The 24,838-nt window shown below is 37.0% G+C and overlaps 1 protein-coding gene across 1 annotated transcript in view; it reads right to left on the bottom strand.

Annotated features, from left to right (window-relative positions):
• Positions 1-24,838, bottom strand: part of POLR3B (RNA polymerase III subunit B) — a 67,766-nt gene that overhangs the window by 29,870 nt on the left and 13,058 nt on the right. The window contains exons 10-19 of the mRNA XM_052668591.1: positions 22,552-22,674; positions 21,762-21,878; positions 20,346-20,480; positions 15,547-15,708; positions 11,989-12,189; positions 10,381-10,543; positions 8,732-8,885; positions 6,888-6,962; positions 6,127-6,225; positions 2,530-2,657 (exon numbers count right to left, since the gene is read on the bottom strand). Coding sequence (XP_052524551.1) covers positions 2,530-2,657; positions 6,127-6,225; positions 6,888-6,962; positions 8,732-8,885; positions 10,381-10,543; positions 11,989-12,189; positions 15,547-15,708; positions 20,346-20,480; positions 21,762-21,878; positions 22,552-22,674 — 1,357 coding nt within the window. The remainder of the gene's footprint in view (positions 1-2,529; positions 2,658-6,126; positions 6,226-6,887; positions 6,963-8,731; positions 8,886-10,380; positions 10,544-11,988; positions 12,190-15,546; positions 15,709-20,345; positions 20,481-21,761; positions 21,879-22,551; positions 22,675-24,838) is intronic.

The following is a 24,838-nucleotide window of genomic DNA, read 5'->3' as shown; positions in this document are numbered from 1 at the left end:
CTAGTCTTAGACGCCTTTGATCATTTTAAACATTACTGTACCAACACATGGAATTCGAACAGTACAGATTCTTGTATTTTAGTCCTAAATATTCCTCAGATTTTATGCTTCTGCTGTTACTTCTGCACTCAAATGTCAGCCTTCCACTGAGGTCCTTGCAGCTGCTCCTGTATTTGCCAGCACAACTTCCCCTCGGTCTCACAGCACAACTGACAGTGCAGTACAGCACACGGTACATCGTCTATGACAAAACAAAGTGATTTCATTTCAATATCATCTCACTGAAATCCACTTTGCTCACTACACCGAGCGCAGCCCCAGTCCTCCAACAAAATGACCCACTCAGAAAGAGAGATATTTTTCCATATGTTTTAGACGGTCGTATTTTAACACCTAACACTCATCTGCTGGATTGCAGACCTCACTGCAACCTGACGGACACCCTCCCTTTATTTGTGCTTCCACATCTTTCTCTACAGCTGATATTTGTAAAAAGGGCTGACCAAGCACACAGGGCCCTCCTGAACACGGGGCCCCCGCTGTGCTCCCCAGTTTCGGACAGACAGAAGTGACACCGTGCACTTGGATGTGTCTCCACATGGCAACATGGACCTTGGAGCCAGTCTGCAATTGTGAGATGGGGAAAGAAAGAAGGGTGGAGAACTGCAGAAAAGCTTGGGGTTTGTAGTGCAGCATTACATGCCCTCGTAAGTAAAGTCTGAACTACATGTAACCTGTTTCAGGATTATCCTTTTTATCTCATTTGATCTACAGCTGTATAGAAAAACAGTTTCTGCCCCTACATATTACCACTGAGCGTGTTTTTTTTAGAAAGCACTAATTAAAGAAAAGTTTGGGTGCTTGCAGATACTTCAGGCAGAGCAAAACAAAGCTCAGGTCACGTGCCAACATTTAAAATGTACTTTTATCTAGCTGCTTATTCTTAAAGTCAGGTGTTTTGTCATAACAAACTGAAACAAAAGCTTTTTTTATTGCTCAAGATATTCAATGGCTTTTGTGTTCCTAGCGTCAGCAGAAACGTCAGAGGATTGTATCCAAGGAGCTAAATGTGCAAGACCTGGGGTCAAAGCAGCTGAATACACCAACCTCAGAAAACACAGACAATGAATTGCAAATGACACTCAAAACAAAACGGGGAAAAAAACCTTCACACAGAAAACTACAAAAGAACTCCACAGATACTGAATTGGCTTTCTGTACACACTGATCCTGCTTAACTGTGTGTGGTAACTAACCAAACCTTCTGAGACTAATAGTCATAAAATAGAGACTCGGGGGTGGGAGGAAAGATAATGGGATGGGGGAGAACTGTAAGAAAAAAGATTGCTTCGCCCCTCTCTCTTTTTTAAATTTTATTTAAAGGGGATAACACACATCTGCTTCTATTTTCTGCTATTTTGGTGGCTGACCACGACAGTTCAGCATCAGGCAGTTAGTATGCTACTAGTTCTGCTGGAAAAGGCTCACTAAAGGTGCTGAGGCTCAGATGCACAGCATTAACAGGAGTGGTGTGCTTTTTTTCTACAGTAACTCAGCTTCCAAGGGACCATCAATGCAAGCACATGTACAGCACCAGTCTGAGTGCAGCTGTCTGAGCTGATGCACTGCAGCTCAGATTCTTGTCAGCACTCACTCTGGTTTGATCACAGGCTGTATGACTGCAATGCTTTAATGCTAGCTTAGCTATGTAAGAATGGAAGAATGAGGACTTACTGTGTGTTAATTGCTTACCACTGCATACTTAGAAAATGGTTTGATTTTTCTTTAACTATCAGCTGGTACGTTTGTAAAAAGAATAATTAACTGATCATAAATTAATTCTGTTTCAACCATTTTTCTGGGAAGTCATTATTATATTGCATTCTTCATTTAAAAAGGAAAAAAAAAAAAAGAGCCCCAAATCTGAACTGCTGCTGTGGGAAGTGGGCAAGTAACTAAGTGTGCTCTTTAGTAATTTGCTCACTGTGTTTCTATTGTGTCAGTCTAACTTTTCTTTTAAAAGACAACTGCTCAGCTACTGAGGAAAAGTCTCTTCTTTTTGTACTGTCTCTCTTTGTGAGAATGCTTTATTTATTTATTTATTTTTTTGTCTGGAATCTCTTGTCTCTTTTTGTCTGGAAACTCATAGCACATTGCAGCATAAAGAGAAAGGAAAACCTGACTGCCAATTCTTCCGTTATGTTGAAAACTTCAAAGTCATTATGATTTACCCCCCCAAAAAAAACAAAAAACAAAAAAACAGTAATAGTGCCCCCCCCATTTTCTCCAAATGTAATTATTAAGACTTACAGATATGGTCTCCATTCAGCGTAATTGCTTTTTTTTCTTTTATTTTTTCAAACTTTTTAGAAGTAACTTTTCCTTACTTCATCTCAGCAAGGAAGTATTCCCTTCCTATAGAAACACTAATGTTGAGCAGGAAAGAATATCTCTGTTTCGTAACTTTCTCTACACAGCCTCAAAAACTACATAATATTCCAAAGTGGAGTAAAAATCAAATAATCTTACCCATTGCTTGTTTCCCCATGGCACACTGGTAAGTATTTCGTGGCGACTGGTTGTGGTGAGGATATGGAATCAGACCAGCACAGACACCAAGCAGTGTGAAAGGCTCAATCTCCAAATGTGTTGTATCCCTTAAAAAAAAAATAAAAATAAAAATAAAAGGGTACCAGTTACAGAAGGCTCGTGAACAAACATATAAATATCAGTTATTTAATTTAATACTATCTCATAACTCTTTATTTCAGTTTTGCTAAGGAAAATGCAAGCCAGTAAGACTTCAAAATATGGATTCAATGTGGGATTTTTTTTAGCTTTTTTTTTTCTTCCTTATTTTAACTGTTTCCACATGAAATGAATTAAAGGAAAATAAAGTTTCATCAAGGAGAGAAAAAGCCTCTAGGTAACAACAACCTGAGGGAGCTCAGCAAGACAATAAAACATCAGCTTATACAGCAAGTCCCAAAAATGCCTTAAGGAATGTCATCTCATGTAACAAGAGTCCTCCGCATCAAGTTACCATTCTAGAGATCTAAAATCTACAGGGGATGTGGAGGAAGGAGAAGTAAGACAGATTCAGGTATTGAAGAAAATCCCAAAGCGTAGTTTTAGTTTTCCAAGATCCAGTTATATAATATCAGTTAGAAAGAAAACATCTGTTTCCAAACCAGATCCAGCACCATGGATGATACGCCATAATAAAATACTACTTGAAAAGCTCTGCAAATATTTTGATATTAATTACGTTGCTATATGGCATAACTGATGAGGAATAAAAAGACAGGGACAAGGCATTCAAAGGCTGAGAAATAAGAAAAAATCCATTCTACCTGGCTTGAGCTTAAGAAATTCCATGCACAATGAAGGCAATTAAATCAGTGTGCGCGAGGATGCACACAGAGCGACTAACAACTGAGGATGCAGTATACAATAAAGCTTGGTTGAAGCAGGCCTGTTTTTTAAAATCAACATAAGCAACTAGGAAATGCTTCATTTTAAAATAAAGATAATTATAACTAAACCTGCCCAAGGCATATCTTTCAAGATTTCTGGAGTTATTAAGCACAGCACATGTATAGGTATACATTGCTTGTCTCACACATCTAAATCCACTGCACTCCGCAAATCTCATGTTTAATATCTGACTTATCTGGAAAGTCTCTTGGAAATGTTTTTGAATTGAAAACATGAATTTGATCACTTAACTTTAAGACCCTGCAAATGAAACAACTGGAAAAATATTTATTATAACGACATTATAAAGGGGTAAAGCACTACAAGCTCAAGAAGGCTGAGGCACAACCTGGTAGTGCACATTGAAGAGAAAGAATAGCAGGAACTTACAGAAACAACACACAAACCACTGGAAAGTTGAATCTGAACAAACTGGAAACCCTACGGACCAAGCCTAGTGAAAACACCTGACATCCCAGGCACCTCTATGAATCACAAATCTGTTTCAGCAGCCTAAAAATCACCTGCTGGTCAGAGGGTAGATGCTATTTTTCTCAGTTTATTATAAACGTTTATTGAAGCCTACCTTAAAAAACACAAATAGTAGAATGCCAACTGCAGTCAAGGAATTGTAAAGTAGTCTTAAGAGCCAGCAGTTAACTTCAAGCACGGACTGCTCTCCCATTCTGTGCAACTTCACAGAACTAACAGCTTTTCACACAATAAAACAAGAGGTTTAAGAACCTACTGATGAAGAAGTTACCAAATTTCTCGAGAGGGTACTAATGCATGGATTTACATACAGATTTTCAGATAGCGTAAAGTTCAGCACAAATATTTTTCTATGGAGGTCAACCTCATTTCATCCACAGAAGATGCTAGATCCAAGGATGCATTTCATAATAATTTAAAGTTTAGAAGAGTTCAATTTATGCAAGTCAAAATGCCTCTGCCAGAAATGGAACCAAGAAAGGAAGGCAAACTTGTCAGCTTGAAAATAAGAGTTACAAATGGGTAAGGAAGAAATTGAACACGCTAAATAGAAAAAAACCCTTAATTGGATTGGGAAGGCAAAGAGAAGATACCGTAACTAAAAGAAGCCTCCATTACAAAAGCAGGAATGTTAATGGGATACTTCACAATAGTGAATTGTATCCGTTGTATTATCAGAACAAGTTGTACCAACATGGTTGTACCATTTAAAATGCAAGATGATGTTGGGGGCAGGGGGTACTCAAGATGTAGGGAATATTATTACTAAAATCAAAGAGCAATGTGCCTGTATGGTGCATGCTTAGATACTTATGACCCTATTAATTACAAGGAATTACACTAAACTCAAAGCAAGTTGATGGACAAGAATCTTCCAAACTTTTGGCAGTTTTTTGGCTATCTTGGAGTCATTTCTTCACACTCTCCATTGGAAGCTCACAGGCTCCTCGTATTTTTAAGTAATCTATAATTTCAAATGATATGTTCCCATTAACCTTCCTAAATGAGTCAGCCGTAGGATAACTTAAATTTTTTAGCTCTGACAGTGTAAGGAGGTTGCTTAATTTTGGCACAGAAGACAGCAGTTGTATGTACTCTTCTTTGCTCATGTATACAGAAGCCAGACAAGAGCATGCAAGAGTAATTTCTTAAAGTGATGAAGTCTTCCAAGGCCTGGGCATGAGCAATGCAACTTAATTAGCAGAGTTAATGCATTTCAACTAGCAAAGGGTACAGACAATTGAAGGTCTCATCCAGATCCACTGAAATCAATGATGTACTTCTACTAGCCTCCATGAGCACTTGACAAGGACAGAACAGTCAGAAAACGCATTTTCTGCATAAACCTACTGATCAAATATTTCATGGAAGTAACCAATATCCTATGTGTAGCCTTACTTGACAGAATGTTGTCAGAGCAATGCTGAAGTAGAAAGATATGAGGACTTAAAAATTTTAAAGAAATGTTCCTTTTATACGGAGTTTCAAATCACACTCACAAGCTAGAGGGTCCTTTACCTATGCAGAAAACACACACACCCCAAAAAATAATCAGTGAATCTTTTTAAACAAAAACTACGTGCCAGGAATGGGTTTTAACATATGGTAAAGATACTTAGAATGATACAGACATTTTTATTGGGGCCTATTGTACATCAAAAAGTCAAATGGAATGTCTCATCCTGACACTTCAGGCATTTAATGTAACCCGGTTGTCCAGTATCCCCATATATTAAGACAAGGAAACTTTTCCAAAGAACAATCATAAAATCTTAATATCATTGTTTAACGAATGGAACCGTTTCCCTTCTGGCTTCCTAATGTATAAAACTACTTATGATGAGCAGCTCAATGATTAAAAAAAACAAAACTATCTCCAGAGAAATGAATTATATACCCTTAAATATTCCATATTATGGAGAATTAGAAGCTGGGGTAGATCTCCCAAAAAAGACAAAAGGTAAACCACTTTTTGTAACTATCCCACAGATAATTAAGGATGTCTGGAAACTGATACCTTCTATCTGAGGTTGTTTTAATCATTAGCAAGGAAGCAGTATACATGTATAAAAATAATAACATAATATTCTTGCATTTTGGAGAGTCACTCTATGAAATTTTTTTATACATCAGTGTTTAGTCTGAATGCATACTTACTTATTAATTGTATGTTCATACAGTGCAATGTTGCAGTCATTTTCTTCATTCACATCCAAATATTCAACAAGGCCTTCATGCAAGAAATCTTCAAAATTCCTGTTGTTAAATTAAAAAATTACATTGGAAGTATGGTCTTTTCTTATGTTTCTGCAAAAACTGAATTACAGAATGCCTATATTGAAAGAATGTAACGTGTAGAATACAATCTAGAGAATTCATTTATATTAAACCTCTGCATTTTTAGTATTCAAAGAAAACTGCATCTTCAAGCAATCAATTCCCTTATTTTGCTGCTTCAGAAAGACTGACTGACCAGCGATACTTACTTGAACAACAAAGTAAAACATCCTGAATGTATTCATCATCACCATGATATCAGCAAAGCATAAGCACTTCATTTTCAATCAAGAGGAAGATGGAAATCTCCCTGGAACTTCCACTTGTGGGAAAAGGAAGCTCTGAGAGATTTTATTCCATGTAACTGACAAATTTCATACCACACACACACACACACAAAAAAAAAAAAAAAAAAAAAGGAAAAAGAAAAACTAAGACAACTACACTTAATTTGACTCTGAGACAGAAAACCTTCAAAACACTGTTTTACACACATAACTTATACATGTAAATGTATAGAAGAACACACTCCTCTTAATGGCTAACCAACACTGTGAAATGATGGACTGTCTAAATAATTTCCACATAGTATTTACAAAAAGATGTAAAGATTATGAAAATAGTATGCTTGAACTGAGTACCTGTAACCCTGAGCCAGTTCTTCCATATGCTTGTTTGTTACTGCAGGTTTTTGCTTCTTTACAATTATATAGGGTCTACAAGTAAAAGGAAAAGGAAGGATTATAATTGCAAATACTTGGGTAACAGTTTGTGCTTTCAGGACACTGCAGCCATATCAACCATTTTATAAACTGATACAGCCAAATAGACACAACCAGCAATTATTCAGACCTTGGTTTGAAACACAGGTGTCCTGAACTGGCTTTTTGTCCTTTCAGTAGCAAAAAACTGCACCAGAAAAAAAATCAGATTTGAATTTTGACAAAGAAGCCATCTTTTTTCTCTTCTAAACCTTTAAACTAACATTTTCTAAGTTTCACCTACACATTTTGTCAATGGCTTTAAGAGATTTATTCCACAAAGCTAAGAATAGCATTAAGTTCTACGGATTATTTCAGGGACTCCATGCAAAAGAGAGTCATCACTTTGTGCTGAAATGCCCACATGCAGAATGTATTTTGCTGATACTTAGAAAGCGCTGGCATTCACTATTGGTTGCATTACATGAATCCATAAATTTCAACCACACATGGGCTTCTGAAGGCTTCCTTATTGCAAGGAAACCCTAGCACAAAGGATGGCACGCAAGAATGAAACATCAAGGGCTGTTGCTATTTGGACAAGTTGCTCTTATAAAGAGCAGCAAATAGCTACAAGATACTTGTGGAGTCCACTCTGAAGTCTAAATAACTGTTTGAAGACTAAGGAGCACTTTTAAATGGTTAATAAGGGGATCTGAACAATTACCGGGTGGGGAATGTCACAAAGCAATTTGGTTAATTCCTGGAAATACACACAATTTCACTTCTCACTCTTAAAAAAAAAAAAAGAAAGGAAGGAAATAAAAAAAACCCCACATCAAATCAAAACTTTTTCAAACCTGGATTAGCCTAACTGGTAAGGTGATTTCTGTGCTAATGGAATATGGCCGCACCACTGCATGTCTTGAGTGGGTGTGATTAGCTGATATTTATGAGTACTACTTCAGGGTCTTTACCATGCCTTACACAGCATTCAGTATGCTCTGAATTTCAATTAACAAATAAGGTGGAATGCCAACTGTAACTAACGTACGTACATAGTTCTTATGTCATTCTGCTCCCAATCTCTTCTTTGTTCTGTTACATCTTGTTCTTTAACCAATCGATTCCTTTTTGCTTGCCTTTGTGACATGACTGTTATCAAGGCACTCTCTGTGCAATAAGGAGTGTAAGCATTCAAGGCAGAGACCTTCCTTACAGATCTAATGAATTCCCTGCCTAGATAACAGCAAGCAGTGAACTAAACCAAAACTTGGAGATTTTCCTTTTACAAGAGAGCACATGCATGCCTGAGGAAGCTTTGTACCAGAAATAAGGGCTCTTGAAGGCAAAGGGTAGCCTCTCATTCCACAAAGTGGTATCATGTCCAAGAGGTGGCTGCTTGTACCTTGTTTAAGTACTCTGATAACTTAAAAAAAAAAAGAAGTAAAGAAACAATTCAAGGAAATGGACTATCACTGCAGTTGCCAACCAAGTTGATTTCTCCTTCCCCCTTTTTTAAGAAGCTGGAAGCAATATTTTGCTCTAACTTCTTTATAGAGATAAAACTAATCTATTCAGGCTTTTTTTGGGAAGTTGAATGACTACGTAATGTGTCTTGCCTACCTATCTGCTTTGAATGAGGGTTATTTAAGGAGAAAATAAATGCACAAATTCCCCTGAATTTGAAAACAGTTTTTATGTTTAAATCTGTAGTTCCTTCACCCAGTGTACTTACAGTGCACAGAACAGTGCTTACTAGATAATTCTGATAGGACGCTTACCTGCACAATCTCCCTCCATCAGAGGAAATGTAGACACATCTGTCAGAAAGATTTGTAGAGATGGAAACAAATTCATTGATATAACCAGCTCGTCGCATTATCCGAAACGTGTTGACTAGCTTTTGATGATCACGTATGACACCAAGGATGTTACCTATTCAGAAAGGGAACAAGTTCATGGCCCACTCTATGGCTCACTCACATGCAAACTCTGATCATGTCTCACATGCACAGAAGTACTTCCCACTTCTTGCAATTAGTGTACATATTTAAAATACATATCTAAGTATTCTGATGCATGATGAGCAAAGAAGACTAAAATTCATTTTTAAAGAGTCATCTAACCAAGTTTATCTTAACATATAGAACACAACTTAGTACAGTGTCATATTAAACAAAACACAGGGAGACAGCCGGATATAAATGTAGGAATATGCACTTGAAAGACTTTCTGTCCTCTTACATCACATACTTAAATTTGAAACAAATCAGACAACCACAAGGCCAGAATTAAAACAAGAAACTAATTATATTGATCAGTTTTGCTTCATTAAGTATGAGATCATCTACATTTTGGAACATAAGTGATCTTGCTCCATACTACAGATGGAGTGTCTGAAGGAAGAATCCAATCCTTCTGCTCGGCACTTCCCTTTAGACCATAAAGCGAAACAGGAGGAGTGCATGTGGTTTCACTGAACCTTATCTTTAACATATTGCTGAAGAAAAGCAGAGCTAAGGAACGCAGTTTAGTCAAGTGTTTCTTTCATGTAACTGAGAAGAATAACTGCTGTTTAATTTGAAGGTAAATGGAGAACTTACTCACAGTGACAGACCTTAAATACTAATCCCTGAAGTGGATGCTGCTGACACAATCATAGTTTTTAACATGTCACTATTTTGAAATCTAATATTATAGTAACTGCTGATTAGAAATACTGAAAGATCAGCTGCAAAAGGAACTTAAGCGTGCAGAAGCAAAGCACATGTGCCAAATCATTCTTCTAACAAAGGAAAGCAATGCAGCTTGTTTTAAGTCTCATTTTTTATAATCATTCACAAAGCAAGTTGTTGCTTAAAAGGCAGTTTTAAAGAGAACAGCATTGCTAAATATTGCAAACAGTAAATGCTGGCTTCCTGTTTTTAAACACAGTTGCATGAATAGATACAAAAATATATGAAGACTGCAATAAGAAGAAATAAATTCTGTGAACGAAGCTCTGGATTTATAAAATTAAAGTTATCATTTTAAGAGCATTATTCTTTTTAAAAAGTACCTTAGGAAGGTCAACTAATTGGTGAATGACTAGAAAACCAACCAAACAAAAAAAATCTGTAATGGAGTATAAATATATTTGTATGCATTCACGCAAACCTGTATACAAACAGTACTGAAACTCAAAAGAGCTTCAATATCCCAGCTATATGCATTTGCAGAGTTCTGAGGACAACTTCACACACAAATAAATGCCATCATTTGACCTGTGTCCTCTGCTTAACCCTATCAAATATTTGCTGATGAAATTACAGGGGAAATTCACAGGGAATACAACAACTGTGTTTGGCCACGCTCCAAATATCACAGCGTTTCTGAAGAGTAACCCAAAATTGGCAACAAATCAGAGTCAGATTGCTGAAGAGTTGCCTACCATTCAGGAAAACAAGGAACACATTAGGATATGAAAGTTCTTCACCACAGAGCAAATTCACATCTTCGACTCCAAGATTACTGGCTAGTTTAATGATTGGGCCATCTTCCATATCTGTAGTAATGTGAGTCATCAGAGCAAGGTTTTTAACCAAACCACAAGCCTAAAGAAAGAAAAAACAATTTAATCTTTTATCCATTCATGGAATTACAGAATCATTAAGGTCTGAAAAGACCTCTAAGATCATGCAGTCCAAACATCCACCTACCACCAGTATTTCTCCATTAACCATGTCCCTTAATACCACATTTAAATGTTTTCTGAACACCTCCAGGGATGGTGACTCCACCACATCCCTGGGCAGCCTGTGCCACTGCAGCTCCGCTCTAAGAAGAAATTGTTCCTATTACCCAACCTGAACCTCCCCTGCCATTCCCTTTAGTCTATTGCTAGTTACACAGAAGAGGAGGCAGCCCTCACCTCACAACAGCCTCTTTTCAGGCCACTGCACAGAGTTACAGAAGAAATTCAAAGCACAAAACAAATTAAATACATTGAAAATTAGGAAAAAAAAAAAGTAAGTACTTTCTACATTGCACAGAAAGGTAATGGTTTAGCATTCAAAAATAAAAAGTAGTTTGTAGATATGAAGTTAACCAAAACATGTATAACCGTTTATTTTTCTCTCTTTAAAGCAACATCTTTATTATTTACATAGAAAAATCAAGGAAATAAAATTCAGCAGCATGACAATATTTGGACACTTTATTGTCATAGCACATAGTTTTTAAAGATAAAGTACATGAAGAAGTACAAACAATCCAGTTCTAGGTTAATAAAAAAGAAGTTAGGTTAATAAATTTTAAGTTATTAGAATCGATTGTTATAACTCCATACATCAAAACTTCTTAATTTTAATGTAATTTTACCACTATATCTTTGTGGAGACTTGAAAATAACAATATAATTATTTGCAATTATTTGCAAAATAGGTAACAAAAAGCATTTAAGTATCTTAAACAGCATAATTTTACTTCAGCTGCTTAAGACTAGCTCATATTGATTACATATTTACTCCAGAAGTCCGAAGCTCTCACAGGGCTTTCCACTCAGGACGTAGAAAATGAAAAGATTACAATATAAAGGAAAACTGCCAGCATCAATAATTTGGTTGAAAAAGCTCCATACTTAAAGGTAAGATAAAGCAGTTTCTGTAAAATTAATACAATTCTAGAAAAATTGCAGGTTGATTGTAATTTCAAAACAGTATGCTCATTCCAGAACAAAGGGATAAGAGTTGAGGATTCCTTTTCCTGTCCAGATCAAAACAGAGCAAAGAGAGCAAAAATAATTCAACCAAATAAATTCTCAACAGAGCTTCTAGCCATCCCCTTCAGAAAGAAGAACAGTATAGTAAGGAGGACCAGGACGTAAACTGCTGGGATGTGAGAAGACAAACAAGCAGTGCTACTTGACTAAGGATAATTTCTCTCATCAAGAACCTTCCTCAGCAAAATTCTTCCTCTGTCAGAGGACTGCTTCAAACCAAACAGTGCCACCGCTGCTCAGGAGGACAGAAATACTGACAGCAACATACAGGTCCCTTACCTCTCCTTCAGGAGTGTCCGATGGGCAGAGCATCCCCCACTGAGATGGCTGCAATGATCGAGGACCACTCACTTTCCTTGTCTTTTCAAACTGAGAAGAGATTCTAGTCATCATTCCCAGAGCAGATATGTAAGACAAGCGGGACAATACTTGAGTCACACCTTGGCGGTCCATTTTGAATCTCTTCAGAGACCAATTTCCCTGGAGAACACAACGAGCATTTAAAAAACAGTTATCACAGTTTATCTGTCTTTCAACACTGCATTCCTTTTTTCAAGATTTAGACTGAACAACCTCAGGAGCTTTGCACAGCCAATACTGCCCATTTCATAGAATCCCAGAATGGCTTGTGTTGGACAGGACCTTAAAGCTCATCCAGTCCAACCCCCTGCAGTGGGCAGGGCTGTCACTCTCTAGATCAGGTTGCCCAGGGCCCATCCAACCTGGGCATTTATGTCATACAGCTGTCTAACTACCCATCTGTATATAAACTACTGGTTATGACACACTTGAAACAGAAGAATTTGAAACAGAAGAATTTGAAATTGAAAGAAGAAGTTGAAACAGAAGAATTGCTCTTCCAGATGATTTTGCTATAACATCTTCAATTACACAGAGACTGATCTTCACATGCACACAGGTATATCAATGCTCAAATTTAACAAAAGTAAAAGCTTTTCTGGCCTTTTTAAGTACGTCAACAAAAGGGATGCTTCTTTTGTGTGTGAAATATACTTTTACAGTAGTCCTGCTTCAGTTGTCTTTTTTGTGATTTATTTTGGTAGCAAACACTGATGGTTATAGTGAAGCAATCTGGCATCAAAGTCATGTGTGCTTTCTCAAAACCTTTGGGTATCAGAATCCAGAGGAAAAAGACTCATTCATGTGTCTTATCTTCAAAGAAGGGTGGGAGGTTTTAGGTCTATCCACACTTCTCCAGTGAGTTTACATCAACTAGAAGAGATTCATTCATATACCAATGATTTCATGCTTTGTGACTGTCAAGGGCAGTGTTACTTGTGGTTTCAACTAGAACAAAGGAGTTCAGAGAATGTTCTAGAACACAATTACGTTTAAATGGCAAGTAGATACAATAATATCTACCAGTACCCAGCAGTTCACTGCAACCTAAACTAATGTTTCAGCAGGCTATTAAATTTAGATACTACGTATCTTGATTTCAAGATCCATACTCCATATATAGAGAGTTCCTGGAACCTGAGACAGTAGATACAGCACATTTTTGCCCAGTTGTTACTACTTGCCCCAGTCACAACACTACCAGTCAGCCCAAAGGGAGCCAAGAGCCTGAATGTTTTCTCTAGGACTGCCACCTCCTAATCCATGTAACCTTCTGACAAACTCATGCCAGCACAGCTAACAAAGAATTTAGAGTCTGCTTGCTATACTGCACTGAAATCTTTTTGCTAGGTTTCTTTATTTATACATTGACAGCATAATCTCATCTTTTGATTAACAGCAAGAAGAGAAAAATTGGGATGGATACTGGCTTATTTGCCTACATTACAGAGACTGTTAAGTAGTCATGAGAATCTGCCTTTTTCTCTTGTTGCAGAAAGGGGGAAGACATAATATCCAACAGCAAAAGGCCTCACTACTTGTTCATCCTTCTCACTCACTCACTCACTCACTCACCATGACACTGTTACAGGACTGGAAATTATCAGAATATGAATGGAGAGTAAAATAAATCAGTAATTTATCCTCATGCTAGAAATGATTGTAACCTGAACTACCACGCAGTTTTTCTGCACCGTCCAAATGACTGAAATCTCAGCAACAGAAAAGGGAGGTAAAACACTCCCTGAAGAAATAATGTGAAAAAATTATTTATGCTTTGAAAGTGTCAGAGTGACTCCTTCAAAGCTGTCTAAAACAACCCAAACAGGTCAGGGCTGCTGCAAGATAGAGGACTTCCCACTGAAAACTCCTGTATCACAATTCCTTCTTCAATGGCACTGCATGATTTTGTAGGCACTGAAATGTCTGTTAGGTCTGTACTATTTCTGCTCACTTACTCTCCTCTGGTATTTCCAGGATACACAGACTAAGTACCACTGAACACCAGTGTACAGAGGATTTAGCAGTGTTATGAATTATTCTGCATGCTACTAGTGTAATTACAAGTCTGTTAAGTTATCTCATGCTCTTTGGGACTATCACTGAAGCATTCTGGTGAGATTGGAGATTGCTGTTTCCAAGAACGATGTTTATGGTATTTGCTTAATCTCTTGAATAGTATGCACTGGGCATTGTTCCTGAGAAATGATTTTCAATGCTTAAGAGCAGATGGTGTTTAACTGCTTATGTGACAGCAACAACAACAAAAAAGTCCTAAGACAGCGGAAGAAGGAAGACTTCATAATATGTACTGAATAGTTTGCAGATTTATCTCTGTCAGTCCAAATGGAAAAACTGGCACCAGCTAGAAGAAAGCACAAGCATTTAGAGAAACAAATCTGTCAACTGTTTTGGGTACGTGCACTACAGAGATTTAACTACGTTTCGGGCACTCATAAAATTAAACAGTGATAAGCTTTAAACACTGGGATTTGTAAGTAACAGACTAGGTTGTTTCGAATGCAATTTGTGGAGTTAATTTTATTTACAAGAAATGAAGAAAAACTTCAGTTTTGTACTGGGCAGAAAAGCCCTCTCAAGAGTTCCAAAGATTAAGAAGCAAGTTGCACGCAGTCTACCAGCAACTGAAATACTTTCACTGATCTAATTTATTAAAAATTCATGTATTTCAAAGTCATTTACAAGCTACTAGCTAGATTGCAGGGATTATCACACAAACTGTTCTTGAAGATATGTGAGGTGAGAGACAAAGTTAATAATTACATCTTGCTCTCGTCCACTGGCATGAATGAAGATATCCACTCTAGTAGAAGGCAGATATGAGCAAAAATCTAACCACGACAAATTAGACTTGATTCCAACCATTTTACAGTAACATCTGGTCTATTAGTTTTCCCAATTAAATAGTTCAGTATCGTTATCATTGATGTAACAAAAAAAATACTGGCTTCTAGCTACAAATTTGCTCACCCTAAATTTACTTCTACTAGCTAGCTCATATAATTAAAAAGGCATCACTCTTCAAAGAGCTCTTTTTTAGCAATTGTCTTTCCTTCACAATGTGTTCTTTTCCTGTCATATTTCAACCATATTTTGGACATATGATACAGCCTCAACTTAATTAGGTAATAAAAAAATATCACGAACCACATAATAAAGCAGAACGCACAAGACAGCAAGTTGGATAAACAATCTCTATTTTAAATTTAAATTGGTCTGTTTCTACTGTTCCATCACAGATACTTCAAACACCTCTTTTAATTAAATGGGGAAATAAAAATTGGTTTGAAGAATGATTTTTCAGCCAATTCCAAAAGCCATGTCCATGACAGAACTTTGCAAGTTTTGATAGATTTGACCAAAGACAGTGGAGCCATCAGAACAAAATTTACAACACTTCAGCACTCAGTACAGTGGAAAAATCGTGTATATTAGAATTAAACCAAAAGTACTTACTGTGGAAATGGCATTGACCATGCCATTGGTGATTTGGTCCTGACGCATGTGCTTCACTACATCAAACTGAGCTGCACGTTGCTTGGGGATTACCTGGTCAGCAATCTTTTTCAGCTCAGAGTTAAATTTTTTGAACAAATCTTCAAACAGAAGAGAAAGAAGCTGGAAATACAAAACAATTGGATTAAGGTCTGGGGAAAGTGGAAGAACGCAGGTGTTTCGATATTTCTACCCTTCTGGTCAGCTGAAATGCAGCGTTTGTTTCTTACATATTACTCTCATAAGTTTTTTTGCTTAATTTCTCAGATGTTTCACTTTAATAATTTCAAAATAGAAAGCAAAGTAAGAAGAAGAGTCTAAGCCTATCTTTTCATCTTTTTTTTTGTTCTGACCTTCACAATATCTTTGCATATGCACCCATCAACAGTCAGAAAAAAAACAACCAAACAAACAGCAATACATCTCTTTAGAAGCATTGCAATTTAAATTCCAAATGTCAGGAGGACTAAAAACACAGCAGCTATCAAATGCCAGAAATGGTAGTTCCCAGTGTCCAAGGCACTGTAAGGCAGAACAAGCTAGGCATTCAGCCATCACAAGTCAAGATGTCCTGGTGTCAGTTGTGCAATTTAACTTTTTATGTGAAGAATTAAAATTGAATTATAACTGTATCCATTAAACATAGTCTTAATATCTCCTTCTCTTCTGGAAAGAATGCAAACTATTCTTCATACTATCATGGGGATGGGCCATTAGATTTCACTTGCTTTTCTCCACTTACATGTCACAACCAGACTGATCAAAGCGTCAGCCAAATGACACTGTAAAGCAGCTACACAGATTATAAAATATCATTTTCACTAGCATCAGTGCATTTAAGTATGACAAGATCTACTAGAAACTGACACAGTTGTATGATTAGGCAATACAAGATTGTCACTACCTTTCACAGAGATTAAGAGTAGACTAAGACAGTCTACACTAAAGATGTAAAGAGCATTTAGTGTGCAGTCATTAAATTGTAAAACCTTATATAGAACAGTGATCATGTCACTGCATGTTAACTCTTGATAAAAACAGAACCCTATTTCCATTCAGAATAGAGAGTCTTCAATAAAAACTTTTTTTTTTTTAAACCTGGTCTTGATGAAGGTGTTGGAGACCCTCTTCCTTCCTGATCCTTATAGTAACATTTTACAATGCAACTTCCTCTTACTACTGTTAAAAGAAATTCAGTCACCTGAGACTCACTGCAGTGTCACAGCTTTTTTTAAAGCCAAATTCAACTAGAAATGAAAACATCTTTCATGAAGTATTATATTAGGAAGGACAACCCACTGGCATCTCCAAAAATCAGATTATGAGAGATGTGTTTCAAATGGAGGGAAAAGGGATGTGCACAGTTTTAAGACGTCTGAAAGTCTTGTTAAACACAAAACAGACTGTTTTGAGGTCAATCCTGGTATACATTTAATCTCAACAGGTTTCTGTGCAGAAACTTTTGATAAAAACATGTCACATATAAAGACAATAGTTCCATTTTTGATTTCTTGATCTTAAAATCTTTACAAAGCCTCCTAGTTCCACGTGCTGTAGGGATTATAACACCATCCTTCTTCTCTGAAATAATAAAGCCAAACCCCAAGTACACAAACTTTGCCAGTCTGAAAAATGTTATGCTTTGCTAATTTCACTCACGGACTCTCAGTTTGTAAGAGCTCTGACTATCTGGCAAGGCAGAGTCTCACAATAACCACATTATTTAGGTCAAGAGTGGGCGATTAAAGAAAAAGGATGGAATGCCAGTGATAATATTCAATGGATTTCATAGTTAGTCCAGGGCCTTTCAGCCTGCTTAAGTCAGGATCACTAAAGAGCAAATTATATTAAAGAAAAAAAAAATACTGACAGCTCATCAATTGATTTTCATTGAAAATCCAAAGAAAAATTAATAAAGAAGTTAAGCTGCTGAAATACAGTTTCACCAATTAGCTTAATGTCAGAGAATTCTAATTAGGCGCCTTGAGATTGCTATTTAGCGTTTAAGCCTTTTGAGTGCCAAATTCTCCCTTTCACACAAACTGGTTGCAAAATTAAAGACATTAGGCAGCCTTAATTATATTATCAGAACAGCTGGGATTAGCCAATCTCTGAAGTCAAGGCGGTATTCTTTTGTCACAGGGTAGAAATCCCTTGCTTTCCAGGGTGCCGGATTTTGGTGCTGTTCCATATCTCACCCATACAAAGCAAGCTGCATTAGAAACAAAAAAAAAATGAGGACAAAGAACAGAGTAATGCTTAGCAAATAATGAACACATTAAGGAAACAGAAAAGGTAGGTGAAAAGATTAAGCCTGAAATCGGTAGGTTTTGCTAACACCTCAGCTGGCACCTGGCCTACCAAGCCTCTCGTGGCAGAAAGACTAAGAGAAAGCTCTGTAAACCAGCTTGGCTAGTGGATACAACTCTGTTATCTAAAGCTAAAGCACATTTCGTACTCTCTTGTCCCATGAGGTGTGAAATTAGCAGCTATTGTTTTCACACATCTTTATAAACACAATGCCTTTTATGTCTCTGCATTGTTTAGACCGCTATGTTTTTCTCCTCACATGGGAATCTTTTCTTTTTTTTCCTTTATTCAAATTATAAATCAACAGGATTTTTATTCCAGGAACATGATGGCATGAAAAGAAAAAAATAACAACAACAAAACCCCCTCACTGCTCATTTTATCCGCACAAACTTTAGCTAAACACAAACATTTAGAAACTGACAAAAAAAGATTTCTACACTTCTTAGTCAGTAATCAAATCAACAATATTAAACTGATAATACAGCAGAGAGGAACTCAAGTGTTCAGCTTGAAATGAGCATTTAAAATATCACAAGGGATCCATAACTGCTCTTAAGCAAGTGTTACAGCCTCCCCCCATGTAGCTCTCCTTGATGTAGAAAAAATATGCATTGCCTTTGTTATGATGATCCTCTACATTTAAGACCCCTTCCCAGTTAATTTAAAACAACTTTGGTTGTTAACATCTGTGAGCAGAAGCCTTTTTCTTACAGCCTGTAAAAACTTCTTTCCGCTTTATTTTCTGCCTCTAAATTATCAAGAAAAATAACTACTTTTCAGTCCAGCTAAACAAGAGCATATGATAGAGCACTAATTACGTTGATTTACAGCAACAATGCTACAGCAAAATAAATAAAAAACAAAACAAAACAAAACAAGCCCAACAAACCCAACAAATCCATTGTAGACTGAAATATTTGTCCCACTAGAATATTGAAATTATGTCTTATTATTCTGCTTTGCTACAAGAGTAGAATCCTAACGGACAATTACACATTAACTTGAAGAAAAGAATTCCTTTCCTATGTGGTTAAGAATTTTCATTGTTTAATTTGTACTCAGAGCACCATCCTAATTCTGCTGACAACTAGGAAGCAGAGTACATTTTTATTCTGAAGTGACTGCAAACTGTGTGTGCACATGCAATCTGTATTTGCGTTCACACATGTGGATGAGAACAAGCACGAGTGGGAAGGAAAACAGGGATATGAGGCAACATGCACTGTACTCCTAAATAAAAGTACAGTAAGATGAGAATTCCCATAAGACTGGAACAGAAACTGATGGATATTGTTATTTGTACTGCAACAGAAACCCCAATGCAAAGGACGTGGGGAGCAGAAACGCAATCTCCCATGGTAAATTATGTATATTTGCTTGGATTTCTGATGCGTGATCAATAATTACAGATTATATTGACTGCAATAACTCCAACTTAAATTCACAGAGATTAGAACAATGAAATCCAATTGTTATCTAAAGAAAACATCCATGCCAGGATAATTAAGCTGTTCCTTCACCCAATAGGCAAATTCGTACTGCTTTAGGAAAACATGGCAGGTTGATGGTTGGACTATACGATTTTAGTGGTCTTTTCCAACCTTAAACACTCTATGACTTTCTAAACTTCATTTCGCCAACAGCCGTTAGCCACCAGCCTCTTTGCAAAAGAATGGTGCCAATCATGCATAAATTCAGCAAGCAAAGAAACCCATGCACTCTACTTTAATTAGTCAGTCAAGTTAACCTACTATTTCAGAAATTTCAAATAATCCCTCCTAGTTCTGCCTTTAGTAAGCTGAAGATTTTTCCCACTAGTCATTTTCTGTCAGAACCAGAAGGCACACAGCTGCACCCAGAAAAGACAGCAAGAGCTTCTGAAGCAAATCAAGTGTTTGCGCTTCCATTTTTGAAGGCTCAAAACAGAGCTTATTGCCAGAAAAGAAGTATCTAGTAGGGCTTTAAACCACACACTAATCATGTTATTCTAAAGGCTAGATGAGCAGTTGATAACAAATAACTAATCATAGGGACTTCTCCAAATTACAGATGGCTCAAGCAGTTGTTCTGCTAGCTGTTGCAGAAGCTGGGTTCTCCACAGAGGCTGAGCCCAGGTTTAATATATAAGTTCTCTCAGTACAATGCTTCTATATGGGGGGATGGATTTACTGCAGAAGTCTTGGCACTGACAAAGGTACAATGGAAGTAAAACTGATGCAGTAGTAACAGTTTTGCCTTTTCATTTGTTGGAGGGGCAGAACAGAAGTCAGGATACAGTTTATTAGTCCTAACAACCTATCTATGAGTAAAAACAGAAAAGCTAATGAAAATAAAACCAGAGGAAAATGCTTCAATTGAGAAGGCAGGGATTCCCCTTACTATACCTCTTTTAAAAACAGGTACTAACAAAACCCCAAAAGAGCCTTAGCTCTGAAGTAAAAACCTACCTGCCCTGCCAACTCCAAGCGTTTATTTCCATAATAGTCTCTGTCATCTACTTTATTTTCTCCTTGAGCCAGAATTACTCTGCGCACCATTACTGCTGTGTAAATGCATTTGGCACGGAAATTGAACTCCTTCACCTGTAATGAAAGAAATGAAGAACAAACTGATGTTTCAGGACCAATTCCTCAGTTTTGACTCAGACACCAATTTAAAACACAAGAGAACATGGCTGGACAAAAGGATTACAAAATAGCATTCTGTAGTTGAGAATGTTCTCTATCAAATAGCATTATTGTACTCTTTGTATCTGTTGTAGTTTCCATGGAAATAAACTGGAGGCATTTCTTTCAGAGCAAGTAGTACAGGTACAGGTAAGGACCTGAAGTAACAGCTGACAGTGTCTGGCTATAATTCAGTGGGACAGCATTTCATAAACAGATTACTTTTGACTCAGTTAAAATATTTTTCTTCAGTTTGAGGATGATTTACTTCATCTCAACAACAAAGCAAACAAAGACATTTCTTCCATTCAGCAAAGCTCTTCCACACGAATTGCACTGATTTTTCCATATAGAACAGTTTTTCGTCTCACAGTCAAAATCTGGGTAATCTGGGATAAGGATCGTTTTTCTTTACTGCTCATTTTCAAACTCTAGCATGTTGCTCTCACAGAGAAGAGTTGCAGCTGTCTTATTTCATATTTTGACCACACAAACCAAATCCGTAATTCTCCCTTGATTGAAATCACCCTTTCCAGGAGTCCACCTGTCTTAGTCCCAAAACTAACCGGGATAAAACAAAGTTCTTGCATTATAGGAGCATTTCTGTGAGGAGGATAAGAGAGAGGTTTGTTCAAAACTTGTCGTTATTGCATCCTGATCAGCTTCTGTAAGACCATCAGTTCCTGTTTTGTTTTCAAAAGGACTGATGTCATTGCAACCAACACCATTTCTGGCCATCACTTTTTAAAAAGACTAAAAAAACTAATACTTTCATATTTCCCTTAAGTGAATGTTTTTCCATTGTGAATATTTTGCATATTTGATTGGTTTTTGCTATGTTTTTTTCTTTTAAATCCCAACTAGTACCAAAGTTGCTCCTACGCCACCATGTTCTAAAGCAGGGCAAAAGAGTAATAGAGGCTGAACACAGACCAAACAGAACATCACCATCTAAAATACTCCAAAAGCATCTAAAGTCTCATATTACTTCTGGATTTTCTCTCCTTAGCTGTATGATTTTATTAGAAGTCTGTTTAGCTCTAGAATGCCACAGTCTACAGTTCCTTGTGTGAGAAGTTTTCAGGTGCTATATCATTACAGACATACAGACATCATTACAGAACGAAAGAAGAACAAACTGGACATCTCTAAAAATAACCACACAGATCTACTTCAGGGAAAGAAACCATTACATACAAGAACGTGGGTCAGAATAGTTGATGCTAGCAGTTCTCGTGCTTCTTCCATCTTCGTTTTCTTTGGGCCTCCCCACATCCTTTGCCTTCGTACTTTGTTTCCAATGTACTTCAATGCCTGTCAAGTGAAACAATTATCTTCAGTTAATATCAGAGCTGTAACCTATAAAAACACACATATCTTTGCTTTCCTTAATCAATCAGTGCAAAGCCACAAGCTACAGACAACACAAACTTCAAGCAAGGTGGAAAATAAGAAACTGCATAAGTGATGCTAACAAAAAAAATCTCAAGAACTGAACATGACTATGATTATAATACATGCATATGTGTTGCCTATCTTGTCCTGATAACATCTAGAATTGGAAGTGTTGAAAGATTATGATTACTACAATGAGGATTGTAGGTATAAGAAAAAAGATTGTGTAAATACCAAAGACATCTAGTTCATCTCATTAGGCTTTTTCATCTCCAGTTCTTTTGTGTACTTGCTGAGTTTCATCTAGGTATAAAACGATGAGGTGCACTCTGAATTTAAGGATGTCACTACTTTTCACATGCATTACAACATAACCCCAGGCTTCTGAAAACAAAGAATTTATTGACTTTGCTTCCTTTCAGTTAAGCAGTTCAGAGCAAAGCCTAACTTTCGACAGGGCCTGCTGCCTAAAAGCCCCTGGCTTAAACTATCTCTGCAAAAAAACAAAGTGTATGTGGACTGCTGACAGAGCAAAGTGGTCAATATAATCATCTTTAGATTTTATGGCTACTTGCAAAAAGAAAAGATGCACCTGCATCTGTGTAAAAATTTGAGCTTTTTGGCACTCTTCCAGACTAGGAGCAAATGCAGCCATCACGTGTTCCTCTGTGCCAATCATCTGTACAATCTCTTGGTCACTTTCAACACCCATGGCCTAGGAAAAGAAGAAAAGACAGAAACAGCACAGGCTTTATGTTTACTCACTGACATTTGCTTATGCTAATTTGGTATTGTTTGTCTGCATTACTACTAAGCAAGAGCTAGTTCTTCCCTCAGAAACTGTGCCATCTGGCACTGGCAGTACATATTTTAGCTATGGAAGAACCCAAAATGGAAATCTTGATAAGCAGCAGGAACACACACACACACACTCTTTAGACAACAGTTAAATTCCACACTTCTTTTGTGAAAAATAAGTAACAACCCTACATGTGTAAAACCAAAACCAACTCAGAATCTACAACAAAGGAAGGTGAAATTACTTAAAAGATTACACATGGTCTCTTACCACAAGCAATTTGGCAAATGCAATTGTCTACGATACAGCACGTCCTGTTGGAGAATTATTATTATTATTATTATTATTTTTTACAATACACCTCTTCTGCAGCTCTTTGCATCTAGAAGATGACTTCACTACACAGTTCCACTTGAAAGCCATTCTATTATTTTGGTGATCCTTGGACACCTTGTTAGGCTTTATACCACAGAAAAAGCTTAATAAACTAAGAAAGCTCTTAACAGGTTTAAAAAAAAATCTCTCTATCAGTAAGTGTTTCAAGGTGGCAGCCAGCAGTGAAGGCCTTTGTGGATTCCAGATGGTGCTAAAGCTCCCCCTTCACACATTTGTCTGGAGCTCTGCCATATCAAGAAACAGAATAATCTCACTAAACCTCTTCTGGTTGACTTATAATACGTTTCTCAGAAGTTTGGGAGGAAGTTACGTTTGCATTCATATTGTTCTTCAAACTGCCAGCCACAAAGACCATTGTAAATAATGGCCTATGTAGACTCTGCATTCTGGTTTTCATTAAAAGCTGGCAGTGTCCCAAAAAGCTACGTTTTCCTCAAAAATGCACAAATACCTTTCCTTCTTTTTGCCTTCATGGGGTGTTATTTTGCCTAATGCCTACCTAATGCTATCGCTTGGCAGAACTGCTGCCCCAATTGTGAAGTACCCGGCTTTTTCTTTTTTCTCTTTTCTTCTTTCTTTCTCAACAAGGAGGCCAAAGTTCTTTCAACTTACAACTTTCTCTCTTCACCTTGTGGTTTATTGGAAATTAAAAGCAGCGCAAAAATAGCACAACCCATTAAAACTGTGAGAATGGTTCAGTTTTGACGCGAAGCACAGATCACTACTCCATTTATCTCAGACAAATTTGAGTGTCAAATCAAGACAGTTAACTGCACCAGGTAAGAGTGGTTCATCCCAGTTCATTCCTACCAGGTAGTCATACCATCGATATCAAGGCACTTCTCAGAACCAGAATTTGCTGTCTGATATGACTGTAGTTAACTTACGTGACTATTTTTCAGATACAACTATGCTACCTCATCCTTGCAAATAAGGTCACTTAGTAGTAAAAAAACCCAACAACAAAAAAACCAACAAAAAAAAAAAACACAAAAAAAACACTTCAGCAGAGAAGTAAATAAAATCCATTGCAAGTCAGTCTCATACGAAAAGCATGAAAGCTTTACCATAGTCATTTTCCATGTTTCTAGAACTTAGAAGCTAACCAGCAAACCAATTTAGGAACCACTACTTGATTGACACCATTGTTACACTTAGTTCTAATAAGAAGAACATTTTATGAAGGGAATTCTTCATACTGCTCCAGGCACACATACCAGGAACACATTTACCTAGAACACATCAAATACAAGTTGATAAGGCATTGCTCCATATCCTGCCACCAGATTTAAGGTAAGAAGGCAACCAGGCAGTAAGAATCATGTGAAATGTGAACAGAACAAGCAGGGAAGAAAAAAACCAACAAAAATATCAATCCGCAGTTTTATTATGTTCTTTTGTCCCTTTAAAAACAGAAAGTTGCAGTCAATTAGAAAAGGTTGATCATTTCTTCTAAATTGACAAATAGTCTGATTAAAATTCGGACAACATACAGATGAAAATAGGACATACCATCATACCACTACAGATTTTCTAGTTCAAATTTGCAGCAGCAAAACTCACTTGAAAATTCAAAAGCTGTTAAGTGGGAAAGGCTGTAACATAATGTATATTGTATTATTACAGAAATACAAACTGGGGAAATTAATTCATGAGTAGTAATAACTACAATTTCGGGCAAATA

This window comes from Tympanuchus pallidicinctus, unplaced genomic scaffold (assembly GCF_026119805.1).
Source record: "Tympanuchus pallidicinctus isolate F22 unplaced genomic scaffold, pur_lepc_1.0 scaffold8, whole genome shotgun sequence".
NCBI lineage: Eukaryota > Metazoa > Chordata > Aves > Galliformes > Phasianidae > Tympanuchus > Tympanuchus pallidicinctus.
This window is presented reverse-complemented; position numbering and strand designations above follow the sequence as displayed.